The sequence below is a fragment of the Camelina sativa genome, chromosome 8 (assembly GCF_030686135.1).
Source record: "Camelina sativa cultivar CO46 ecotype springtype chromosome 8, ASM3068613v1".
NCBI lineage: Eukaryota > Viridiplantae > Streptophyta > Magnoliopsida > Brassicales > Brassicaceae > Camelina > Camelina sativa.
Window position 1 is genome coordinate 7,152,223 of NC_141887.1, and position 13,358 is coordinate 7,165,580.

Consider the following 13,358-nt stretch of genomic DNA (forward strand, 5'->3'; position numbering starts at 1 on the left):
TAGAACCCATATGGTTATCGCATTTTGGAATGGTAAAGTTTGAAGTAGACCATTAAACTATAAATGCTTTTTATGAAATCCACTACGTACAGGTGCAGCGTTATGCAACCATTATAGAGACTACGCTAGCGTTAGATCAATAAATAGATGCACCACGCTCAAACTTCATCCCTAACAAGTATAATACAACATACTAGGCTTCATAAGCACAAAGTAAAAGATATATAACTGAATAAGGGACTAACAATAGTTTATAAAACATACGAGTTTACATATTCATCACAAGTTGATTTTGAGTATACTCCTAGATTACAAAAGTATATATATTTTTTTTTGTTGGTTAAAATTACACTGTATTGTTTTTGTCAATTGGAAGCAAATCGGGGAGAGAATCTAAAACTACAAAAAGAGACAAACGAAAATGAACAGTTTGGTATTGGGGGAAAAAAAGGCTAGTAGAAGTTGAAGAAAGAGTAAGTTGTTAGTACAGCAAAAGCCTCTGTTTGTGTTTGGTCGTTGTCTCTCGCTACTCTACGTAACGCACAGAACACAGAGTCATGGGTTGATGACGCTACTTCACTGTCAATTTCACATTTCCCATTTTTTTTTTCTTCTCAATTATTTCAGAAAAGAAAATAAAAAGATAGAAGGTACTATAAAATTATATATTTTGCCTTTTGTTTTTATTAGGTAGATGATAAATTCCGTTACATGGTTTTGGCAATTTCGTTTTCTCAAGAAATCTCTAGTCTGCTGGGTTTATTGCAGTTTTTGGAGTTTATCTTTTTTCATTTTCAAGTTTTTTTTTTTTTGTTTTATTATGTCTTTACTCTCGACAAGTTTTACTTTATCTTTTCTTCTTCTTCTTCTTTAAATGTAATGGCAGTACATTTGATTTGCCCTCTATCACCTACCTCAGTCGTAACAGATTGCATTAATGGCGGTTGAGTAAATCTATCTCAAATTACTAAAACACAGGCGAAGGTTAAAAGACTACAATGTTAAAAATTGTTCATGACACATTTTCATTTGCTTTTCTATATATTTTTGGTTTTGTAATAAAGTAAGACTAAAATTATCACTTTAGTTCATTTATTATTCTCCATGGAAATAAATTCACACTTAGAGGAGATGAGCGACACCTTTGTTTTGTACACAAAAACAAACTTTAAGATGTGATCTTTAAAGTTGAAATTGTTTTGCTCATTTTAAACTAGTATTGATTCCTTTTGCTCTTGTTAGCTCATAGTTAATCAAACTTCAAGGTTTTGAAATAGCTTGGCTCATTTAGTACTAATATTGGTTCTTTTTTGCTCTTGTTGGCTCATGATTAATAAACGTAGAACAGAAGGTTGAAGATCCGACATGAAATCCAAGAAACCGCTAAAAATTATATTCCTGTGTTGAGAGAACACCGACCCATGTATGTCTCTTTTCGAAGAGCAGAAACTCAAGCAGTATACATATAAGAACAATACACAGCCCAAACGGCTCGCTCTCTCTCCTTTTCTTTCTCTACAAACCAAAGTTAGAACACTGCAGACAAAGATTAGTGACCAGAAGCACCTAACTTGGGAGGATTTTTTAGCCTTCCAAACTCTTTTGGTTTACTTAGTAAGGGTATATCAGCTTTTAGTTTTTGTTAGACTCCTCCCTTTGGAACCAAATCCACATCAAAAAGCAGAGGGTTGGGACTTGGGATGATGCGGGTTCTTCCACGAGGAAGACAGACTTTGCTTTGCTTTTTTTTTTTCAGGGTTGTAAGACTCAAGAGTGATTATGATGATACTTCCTGAAATGCTAGGTTGAGTTCAAGCACAGACTTAGCCACCAAACCTCCTCTTCTACACAAAGTCCGTCACATACACATGTGAGCCAATATCGATCGTTACACAATTAATGAAAACTACGGAATCTTTATTACAGACGCTTACCTTGCTAGAGAGGGAAGGCAAGCTTTGACTTTCTCTAGTTCTACAAAGCAACGACTGTATCGCTCGATCCTACATAGCAGATAAGCATGTGTTGATGAGTCTGAAGAGAGCAGGCTATCAAAATTATGATACATGAACATGATGGCTTAATGAGCACATATGGTTGAAAATAAACCAACCTTTGTTCAGCCTCGATATCTACACCAACAGATGCTGGAGCTGACAGTGATGAGTAAATTGGTGACCCATACAATCTGACCAGCTTAAGCAGCAAATCCAGGGAAACGCTCAAATGCCTATATATACGATATGGTGCAGCAAAAAAATTGTGAGAACAAATCAAGATTCCATAATCTAATGTACTGTATCTATGACCATAAAGATTCTCATTGCATCCAGTGAGACATGATAAGTTTAGCAGGATGACTCTGCCAGAGTTTTCTAATAAGAAAAGAGAAAGCTTACTGATCCATGTCGCTCCCTAGAAGAGCTGTTAAAAGGGGAAGAAGGGAGGTACAATTATCCAGCGTCAAAGTCTCATTTCTCTCTGTTATTATACCCAGTACATCCGCTGTAACCTGTACGAAGAATTGCATGAGCGGATAATCTATTTCATATATCTTGCTATTGATACAAATAGAAGAAACTTACAGCATTATCAGCCATCTTTTCTATCGAACCTATCGAGTTTTTTACATCATTCCTTTCCCAATATCTACGAACTACCTGCAAATTTAATGAACCAATTTAGAATAAAATAAACTAGGCGTCTTTCAAAACCACCTTCAAAATCCATCAACACAAGTAAGCGAGAACCAAAATTTTCAAGTAGGCTCCCTTATTGTTCAAGAACAGGAAGACCATGTCCAGCTTTTTACTTCTAGCTAAAACATGTCACATGTTGAAATAGTAATTCTAAGCATGCTAAGCGGTCTTAGATATGCCTAAGTATATGAAAAATCTAAAAAGTATCAAAGCTACTAGTATTATTAGGGCCAAGCCACCAACATTTTCACACCTTGACTAGTTCCATGTTACCTGTAATTTAGCCAAACGAGACTGCATAGAGCTGACAAATTGATCGTGTTTCCCCATTATGTCTTCAACGATATTATCTTCAGAAGGAGAATCGACCCCTTGTTCAACTGGCATATGGTTCCCTCTTTGCTTGAACTATACGAAAGGAAATACAATATCTATCATCTCTGGATCTCAGAGGAACACTAACGAAATCATGACTAGATGAGTAGTTGGAAACTACTAATCACAATAAATCATGTCAATTAAGATGCTCTGAAGGATTTGAAATTCTTTTTTCATAACACTTATTCTAATTTCCCTCTATTGTTGCAATTTGCGGTCAGTGTTATTGCATCAAGATCTCAAGCTGAAAAGATTTAAGGCTATTATACCATATTTGAAGGGCGGATGTTCGGAACAGGCACATTTCCACTTGAAAAATTCGAAACAGGACCCTCAAAGTTTGAAAATCTCCCCCTTCTCTCCCTGTTTATGACGAGTGGCTGGAATCTTCCTGATATGGTAAGACATATGAATGAGAATCAATCCATTTGCGAAGAAAAAGATGAAAGTTGGGATGAAAGAATTACCTCCTTTCTGACTTTCAGTGGGACTTGGGTCTCTATTTGATTTGTGGCTTACCAAGTCATCTGAAACAAAGACTAAAACTTAGAAATGAGAAAATCATCTATCAAACTCAACGCAGATACAGAAATCTTACAAGGGCCAACTAAACAGGGCACCTAAAAGCAACCTATTTTCTTATACACAGGATTCTTTACACTACATGTTTCACTGGAGTAACCTCATAAATATAAACCCTATACACCACATTTTAGGGGCCAAAGTAGTGTAAGACACTAAGACTATCAGGTGACATTGCCATCGGCACTCAAACAGGTAAATATTAAAAAGGAGAAATACATACAGTTTTCATCGTGGTTCCGTGGAGGTGATCCCATGCGTGACCTTGAATTACTCCTTCCATATCTCTTGTATCTAAAATCATTAATGCTTCGCTCGGGTGCACCCCGCATGCCAACCTTTCCACCAGGAAGTGTACCTCCATCTAGTATATTATTTGGTTCAACAAGCTGAGACTCAGACATTTCAAGAACCGAAGTATTTGGCAGATCAGGGTTATTTCTGCTGCTAGGTGACCTTCGAGAATCAGCTGCCTGCAATGAATAAGGCATGGTTCTTGCAATTATGTCAAGTTCTGCTCTGGATTCAGTAGCCTGCTCTATTCTAGGGTCTGCTCTTGGGACAATCACCGGAGCAAAATCCGCTGCCTTATTTACAGGATTCGCCTTTGGGTTAGCTTTCGTAAAATTCCTCCTTGATGTTGCAGCATTAGAGACAGCCGTTGAACCACCCGAAGTGGCTTTTGACACATTGGTCGAATTGACCCTATGAGGAGTGCTTGGTAAACTTCCTGTGGCTTCAAACAGCAGACAAAACAAGAAATAGCTTATCATTTAATCAGTGCCGAGATAAAAATAAGAAGAGAAGAGAAAAATAGTAGAAGTAAGCATACATGACAACGTCCTTGGCTCTTTCGAAAAATCTGAATTTTGAGAAACAGACAACCTACCGAGAGGCTTTGATTCCTTCATCGAAGAATCTGAATTTTGGGATATTGATGATCTTCCAATGGACTTGGTTTCTTTTGTCGAAGAATCAGAGTTCTGAGAAACAGATAGTCTTTCGAGAGACTTTGTTTCCTTCAATAAAGGATCTACGTTCTGGGAAACGGACAGCTTCCCGAGAATAGTCTTTGAGTTATTATCATTGAGAATTACTGGATCTCTTCCTGAGCAAGATCTTTTCTCTGGATGACCATTTGATTGTGCAGTGTCTCCAGCCATACATGGCTCAGTACGCTGACCATGCATCCAAAAATGAGTGGGTTTGTAAAGATTAAAACCAGCTACAATTAAACAAACAAGATAATGATATGTAGGGAGAGAGGAATACCGAGAGATCTACAACCCACACGCCTACACAACTTTGATTGTACGAGCAACCAAGAAGCTTTCCCTCGTGAACATTCATATCTGACAGTCTTGACCATCCAACATCCACTCCATCATGACATCTAATTGGCTCCCACGAGAAAATCTATGATTTGCACAAGATTAAACTAAAGGAATGAGGTAAGAAGAGTAGGCATGTGTATTTTTTGAAAGTAAAGGAGTAAACATAAGAAATAATCCTCAAAAGATGATTTGCTCGATTAACATGGCATACATCTAATCTAAAAACCTACATACTGCAATTCAAAGTATAAAAGAATTCACCTTGAGACTTTCTTGCAATCCACAAAGCACAGTTTTTCCATCTGGATTAAAGCTCAGGCAACGGACCCCGGCAGTCTAGCGAAAAAGAGAATATTAAAGGTACAGTGAAAAAAAAATGTCACCAATTCGACTTAGCATAAAAAATGCAGTACCTCAGGTCCACCAGAACCAATCAGCTCAAATGTTTCCAGATCCCAGAATTTTACAGTCCTATCAGCTGAACCTGTAGCACAGGCAAAAGCAGAATGTTCTAAATAATTGTAATCATACTAATTTTACATATTCTATGTAATATTTTGGTGAACGCTGCCAAAGAGAGGGAAAAGGATCCAATATTAAAATCATGTAGGGGGACCAGAAGGCAACATGATGAAAACGTTGGAATTCGATTGTTATTATCAACTCAACATATAGCACCATTCTAAAAATATCTATGTTACACAAACCCTCTATAACATAAATAGAAATGAAAAATACTTTAGATGCATATGTTCTCCCAGATCACAAATCAAAAAGCTAAAAAGATAAGATGGCCACAAGAGTTTTAATTACGTAAAAAAGAAGGCGACGCCATGACACAGGTAACTATACAATTGGTTGAGCTGAGCTTAGCACCGCAACATACATTTGTGATTAGTCACACTTAGCCTAGACTAGAAGTTTCTATTTGTGTTGGTATCATGTATGTCGTCCAAAAAGTAGAGAGCCTCGGTGTAAGAAAATTTTAACAGTAATACAAACCTGTTGCCAGTAGAAATTCATGAGGATGAAAATCTAGACTTTGAATTTGCCCTTCGTGACTCTTAAACTCGGTCAACAACTTTCCAGCTGTTAAATCCCACACCTGGTAAAGACAAGCTGCATATCAGATCCATTAACACACAGAAAGACAAAAAAAAAAAAAAAAAGAAGAGGTTTCCGATACATTGCTTTTCAAGATAACAATACACTGCGGGCTGAGAGAGGAAAAGAAACAATAACCAAGAAAGATGAAGCATCCGAATAATTGGTCAGGTGGTCTATGAATGTTTTAGCAAAAGAATAGTGCGTCCTAAAAACTCTCCTATAGCATATTCAGCTCAAGTGCAGAGAGGTAACACTAAATAGAATCAAGCTTATTCCTTTCAGAAAGGACTACCAAGTACCAAGTACCAACTCTCGGAAGCCAGTTCATAGTCTATTTCCAAAAGTGCAGTTTCACTGCTCCAAATTCTCCCAAAGGCAAATCCTAACTAATCATGTCAACTAAGCAGCATTGTTTCCCTCAACAGTAGACAAGATATAATCTAATATCCAGAAATGAAAAATGAGTACAGACACGAAAGCAACCACCAACCTTCACAATGTTGTCCTCTCCACCAGATACAACCCAGCGACCATCTGGGGTGAATCTGAGTACATTGACTCCTCGAGTGTGACCCTTGTAAGTATGGATGCAACCCTTTTTTCTTATATCCCATATCTTAAGATTTGTGTCTAGCGATCCAGACGCAAAAAACTCACCAAAAGGATGAAAATCCACTGAGATGCAATTCGACCGATGACCAGTGAGAGTCCTGACAACTACTCATCATAGCAAATTAAAGAATGCGTAAGTAATACTCCATAGTACAAGTCAAATGAAAAGGGTTTTTTGGAACTAGAAAACTTACTCTTTGCCTCTTCTAAATCCCAAAATTTGATAGTACCACTAGCAGCTCCTGCTGCAACTAAGCCCTCCGAAGCATCAAAGGTCACTGAATCAATTCCACTTGAGTGCCCATACAAGCTCTGACAACAAACATCCACAATAGACGAGATAAATGAGATGCTGATAGTAAACAAACACTCAGACAGAGAGAGAACCTCCTAGACCACTCTACTAACTTATAGCCAAAAACATAATGCACCAAGGCAAAGCAGTAGACAGGAGAACTGACCAGAATGGCATTGGGCTTACCAATAGCCCAGAGATTGACCTTGTGATCTTCCCCACCTGTAACCAGAACCCTGGTCGATTTCCTTCCGATCTTAAGACAATTGACAGCAGCGGAATGTGCCACAAATTCCTCTGTGTATCAACACAAAGTCAAGGCTAAAGCAATAGTACCAGATAATAAAAAAGACCCTAGTCAAAAACTCAGACTTGACTTGATGATGGTTAAGTCATAATAAATTCAAACAGACAAGTCTCCTCTCCTCCAAAGGTATTAAATTACTCCACGGGGGGAAAAATGCAAACTTCACAAAAAAGGAAGATGTAAAACAGATCTCGTGCATCAGATAAAAGCGGCAGATCAAGCACGGCACTTGGAGAATACCAGAACAAACCCTAAAAATAGAATCCTTGTGGAGTAAAAATTAAAAAAAAAAAAAGGATACGAAGCTTGTAGGCTCGCTTGGTGGTCATGGTGGAAACGAAACCTTTGCAATGGAGCACATTCAAATTACACTCTCATCAACCATACCCACCAAACAACAAAAATCCAAAAGAAAAAAAAAAGCAGTCCTCAAGATCTCCGCTTTATCAACCGGTGACCCCAAATCTGAAATCACAAACGGGAAACAGATTTAAAAAAAAAAAACCCAGGAATCATTACTGGGAAAGAAAGGAGAAGCCAAACGAGGAAACGAAACCGTACCCAGCAAAACAAAAAGGGCTTAACTTTATCTTCCAGAAACACCAATCTCACTCTTCTCAATGGGAAATTTTAAAAACAAATTTGGGGAAGTCTGTGAAATGGAACAGGAGTTGAAAAAAAATGAGAAAGGAGAAGTTTTAATTTTTCGGAAGTAATAGTGAGAAGAATTAAAAAAAAAAAAAAAAAAAAATCCTTACTTTTGTAATGTCGTTGTTTGTGTTGTGTCCTCTCACTTAGAATAGAAGAAGAACAAAATCTAAGGAAGAAGTTTAGGTTGAAAAGTGATTTCTCTTTCTCTTCAATGGCGAAGTACAAAAAGGAAGGAGAGAGAGAATGACAGAGAGCAGAGCACACAAGGAAGAAGAGAGAGAAGAGAGAAGAAGAAGAAGAAGAAGAAGAAGGAGGCGCAGAGAGAGAGAGAGAGAGAAAAAGAGAGATCTTTTTTTAACCTTTGGGTTTTTTGGGTTCTCTTCTCCCTCTCTCTATTTCAAATTCCAAAAAACAATTTTAATTTTGTTTTGGCTTTCCTCGTATTTTTCCATACATCTTCTTTCAAGTAAATGTGCATTAATTACATTTACTACAAAGAACACAAACAATTTAATTTACCATTATTATTATTTTTTGTCACACACCATCCATTCAACGAAATTGTAATTTGCTTGCTGTTTCTACATGTAAAAAAATAATATTCTTTTAAATTTCTTGCTGAAACAATATGCATTATAAACTACTGTAGTTTATACATCACTATGCACTTTTTACCTTTTTTTATCTTTTGTAAATTGCTTTTAGAATGTATTCATACTTAACTTAAGTAGGATAAATGATATATATTAATTTTTGAAATTTATTATAGTAAAGGAAATTTCACTTACGTGATAAACATAGTTAACTACAATGTTATTTAAGAACAAAAAAAAATAACTTTAGTAACGTAGTATATGTAATCAAATAATTCTTAATAATGTAGTCTTTTTATATGCACCATCATATTTTTCAAAATTTGGAGTATTACACACATCTCATATAGCTATTGTAACTTAAAAAAAAAATGTGAATTCCCTTGTCTTTGATTCTCGATGTCTCTCATGACATGAATGGTTTTTTGGTTCATATCAGGTTTCGTTCTGCTGCCTGCTGGTTTCTATATTTATTCAGTTGAAAATAAATATAGTATATGTATTCTGATTGTAGGAACACAACTGTACTTGTGCATATCCAAAGACAGTTATTAATCAATAAAAGACTTTAAAAAGGGGTGACATTGCAACTGAATTCCCGGTTAGCAAATTAATCCTTAAGAAAAGTTTTTTGATCTTATTAATTTAATACCGGTAGAATTTAATATATGAAACTACTGTCGGTGCTATAATGGAAATGGCGATGTAATCATTATTATGTGATTATTGCTTACATGTTAAATAATTTATTATCATGGACCCCTGTCGAAAAAAGTTGTAAAATTTATGTGTAAACTAGTAATATTTCGTTTTGTCGATCTCATGTCTAAACAACATAGGAAAAAAAAACTCGTTACAATGATCATAATTCATAACTTATCGGTCTACGTAATTCAATCTAGCTACTACTATGTTTTATTTCCAAAGTATCTAAAATATTTGTAATGATAACGTAGTGTAAGGACAAAACGTTAAGACTTAAGAGATCCAATAGCAAACAAACAGTATAACTTTCATAATGAAATAACAGTGACATTACTTAGATAGAGCAACGTTGGATAGACAAAAAATAATGGTGAAAGGTTTGGCTTGACATTAACGGACTACCTAATTGTATCATGGGGGCCATGAGATATCCCATACAAAGTACACGAAACTCATTCTCTAAAAACAAAAGAAACCCATTTGTTTCTACCATTATAGGAAAACCTTTATTTAGTCAATAAATTAGTTAAGTTACACGATTTTAATTTATACTTCTTCAAAAAAATATGATTTTTTTTTAATAATAGTAATGGAATACCAAAAACGTCTAGAACTAGACTAGTAGTAATCTCTTCTGATGATTAACAGTCTTTTATCCATGGTCGATGACTATACATAGATCTTGATTTACTGGTTTTTTTTTTGGATACGTAAAAAAGCTTGATTTATGGCTGCAATGATATTTAAGTAGAATTGACATTTCACATTATATCGACTTATATAAATAAATCACGTTTTTTATTTTTGAGTTGAGGACGAAATTCATTAGGTGGTATAAATCAATTACGTAACATCAAGTAAACAACTTTATGGATAGATGTTAATTAAATAAACATTCGGTATAATAAAGTTTTGTAACAACTTTTAAAGACAAATTTACAGATCATTTACAAAATAAGATGACAGCCAAAAATTTGAAATAGAAACCTACAATTACGGGCATAAGCGTTTTGACTTTTAAAGTTTAAATTACTATGTGTCCCTCTTATTGTATAATGTTTGGCTGCTTGCTTTATATAAGTGCACAATGCACTCAGTCGCTCTTAATTAAAAAGCTAAATCAATCATTGCCACCATGGTCTGGCCTGGCCTTGGCCTAGATGTGCTGTCAATAAATCTGAGTTTTGTAATCCAATTATTTTATATTCATAAGTTTGAAGCTCGAATCTCCATCCACTCCGATTTTTAAAACTAGAACAATCTTATAAACCTTGAACGTTGGAAGACGTGATATACAAATGGACGTGTTAGTAGTACGTTAACGTCAAGAAAACCAATTATTATTTTTCACGAAATCAGAACTTATTGGTTAAGTTCTTTTCATCTGCCTCCGAGAAGAGTGTGACAAAACTCGTGATATCTGTGATGAACTTTGTTTTACCTTACGACATCTTATATTTGACTATGCTCTCAACCTAAGATATCTTTGTTTATGAGATATCTATGGGCCGAGAATCTGACTCACGAACGAATACGACACAAGTACAATACCAAACTACTTCCTTTAAGTCCAGTAAGCATGATATATCTCAAGATAAAGTCAAAGTACTTTTGTTTCTCAAAAAAAAAAGTCAAGGTACTTTATTTGTCAATCATTCTTTACTCTATAGAAAAAATTCATCTTAGTTGTGTGTTTTTTTTTTTTTTTTTTTTTTTTTTTTTTTTTTCTATTTGTAGTGTTTATCTTTTTATAACTGAATTTACAACCCGATCATACTATCAAGTTGACATCTCTTACCGTTTTTTAACCGCGACCAAAACTTACAACTGCTTTTGTTAAAACGATGGTTACCACCAATAGGATCCACAATAACATAATAATCTTGAGCACCGTCCTTTACATCATGTCAGCTTACTCTATAACCATTCACTAGCAAGAAGCAACCAAGAAAGCTTGAAATCGACTAGGTTTTTAAAGACTAACAATCATAGCTCGATCATCTCCTATGATCAAACATGACTTGCTCAAGATTGCATTCTCCTCTATCTCACTAGAACATATGCGACCATAATACGAAGCAGCATAAAGATCATAACCAGCACCACAACCACACAAATATATCTCTTATACTAACACTAGAAAAGACCAAGAGAGGAATGAGAATAGTTTTACCTTTCAACCCAGACCAAAAATATACACCTAAACCAAACAGAGGTTTATATACCAAAGTAACTATTTCCTTCAGACTCATGCAAGTCACATGCCACGCTGTGTGATCTTCAGTAGTCTCAAGTGGATACTTTCAATGATATTAGTCTCAAGTGCTAACTCAATCTAGTGTGATCTCTAATCCCAAATCACGCTTACTATCGTGATCAAGATCCAACCTTTTCGTTTCAAGATACTATAATGATGCTAGTAAACTCCCAAAATTGGACCTTCTACTTGGTATGGAATAGTTTGAAACAACAACCACACAGCCTAAATTTACCCTTATGAATCAAGAATCCACATCAAGACCCAACTCTTTCATTTCTCCCAATCTAACCTAACAGTAAGAAACCAATAACAACAAAGATTAAAGCCAAATGTAGAGTGAAGAAACCTTATGTATATGATTAGCTAAAGGGTATACACATCACTAACAAATCATTCTCCGTTTCCCAGATTTCCAGTAAACACAACAAAAAACAAACACTGAGAAAGGAGAAAAAAAAAATATATATATATATATATATATCTGGCTGATCGTTTCAATCACTGATCGATGAACTCGAACTCGTCATCTTTAAGATGTGAGACAAATTTGACAGGACTACGACCTTCAACCTCTATAAAGAACTCAACCTTATAGGGAAGATTAGCTGAGACTCGTTTCCCTTTCCAAACAGAGACGTAATCTTTGAGTTTGCCTTCCATACCTTCCAAATCAACCTCTGGTACTCGATTCACATGATAAACCTTCAACGGAGCCGTTACTCTAACCCTAGATCCTATCTTCGCCTTCGCTTCCTCCGATGATGACGACGGATTCGCGTCTACGTTCATCGAATCAGCGGATTTTGTTGCGACACCGCATCGAGGAGTTGTTCTTGAGGTTGAGCGTGTGATTCGAGACTGGGGAGTGAAGAGCGAGAGAGGTGCGACGATGCAAGATTTGAGAGACATGGGGGTGGTTGTGGTAGTAGCTAAAGTGGCGGAAGAGGAGAGACAGTCGTGAGAAGACGGAGGACGAACGGCGGCAGCGATCGCCGGTGACATAGCCATGGTGCCGCTGCTACTCATCTCAGTCTCAGATTAGAAAAATCGTCTTCGAAGAAGATTGGGCAAGTGAAAGACAACACTGTTAAGTGTTAACTGATTCGCTTTTTTTTTTTTTTTTTTCAGTCTCGGTTAGTTATTTATAGTCCTGTGGGCATACCAGGTCGGGTTTATTCGGTTCGGGTCGGTCAATACTCGGGTTATTCGGGTTGGAATTTTAAAATTGACCTTGTAGAAAGTCGTTGGATATACAATTGTGAAACCATAACCGCTTAGTTATGTTAAACAATATGCTTTTAGGTTACTGTTACTAGAAAGATATGCTAAAATATACATTTACTAGTATTACTTATCTAGATTCAAATTTTGAATATGAATTTTTTTTCTTTTCTTTCCGAGTGAAGCAAATCAAGAAACGTGTGAATGAAATGATACATGCAGACAAAAAAAAAAAAATGAATGAAATGGATAACTAAGGTTTTTTAGGAAATTAAAAAGGATAAGGTGAATGAATCATTCACTAATAAGAAGTGAAAAGGAAAGGGAGAAGAAGACACATCAAGAGTCCAGAGACGTGTGTTTGTCCTTTCACTTTCACTGGATGAGGAACGTGCGGCTTCTATCTACTTAATGCAAGTGTGATGCTTTTAGAGTTCCAAGTCAGACAGAAAGAATCTGTTTGCAGTTTTAATTATCCTTTCTTATCATCTACGTACCGTACAAGAGGTATAAACATTACAGATGTCCTCAAATGAGATCACTTCTAGACAAGTTTAGATACTTCACCCGAGTTAACCTAGTCCAAAAGATTTCGTCGTCTTTAGGAACCACAC

The 13,358-nt window shown here is 35.9% G+C and overlaps 2 protein-coding genes across 9 annotated transcripts; both read right to left on the reverse strand.

The window, feature by feature from the left end:
- Positions 1 to 1,366: 1,366 nt before the first annotated feature.
- Positions 1,367 to 8,459, reverse strand: LOC104706645 (katanin p80 WD40 repeat-containing subunit B1 homolog KTN80.4). 8 transcript variants are annotated; one of them, XM_010422844.3, is made up of 20 exons: positions 8,073 to 8,459; positions 7,876 to 7,966; positions 7,616 to 7,779; positions 7,174 to 7,304; positions 6,907 to 7,024; positions 6,591 to 6,817; positions 5,996 to 6,098; positions 5,407 to 5,477; positions 5,255 to 5,329; positions 4,932 to 5,075; positions 4,492 to 4,837; positions 3,883 to 4,395; positions 3,545 to 3,604; positions 3,347 to 3,468; positions 2,973 to 3,107; positions 2,586 to 2,660; positions 2,400 to 2,512; positions 2,114 to 2,230; positions 1,935 to 2,003; positions 1,367 to 1,844 (listed from the first exon to the last, which is right to left on the reverse strand). In XM_010422844.3, exons 3-20 carry the CDS (start codon positions 7,641 to 7,643, stop codon positions 1,778 to 1,780), a joined length of 2,514 nt encoding a protein of 837 aa, XP_010421146.1. In that variant the 5' UTR covers positions 7,644 to 7,779; positions 7,876 to 7,966; positions 8,073 to 8,459; the 3' UTR covers positions 1,367 to 1,777. The 8 variants fall into 8 exon arrangements, with proteins under 8 accessions (XP_010421146.1, XP_087316595.1, XP_010421148.1 ...); XM_087460469.1 differs by having other exon boundaries at positions 4,549 to 4,837; positions 8,073 to 8,403; XM_010422846.3 differs by having other exon boundaries at positions 3,545 to 3,616; positions 4,549 to 4,837; positions 8,073 to 8,364.
- Positions 8,460 to 11,855: 3,396 nt separating this feature from the next.
- On the reverse strand, positions 11,856 to 12,786 carry LOC104706646 (ferredoxin-thioredoxin reductase subunit A1, chloroplastic). The gene has a single exon (XM_010422848.2). The coding sequence runs from the start codon at positions 12,547 to 12,549 to the stop codon at positions 12,022 to 12,024; it is 528 nt and encodes a 175-aa protein (XP_010421150.1). The 5' UTR covers positions 12,550 to 12,786; the 3' UTR covers positions 11,856 to 12,021.
- Between the last annotated feature and the right edge of the window lie 572 nt (positions 12,787 to 13,358).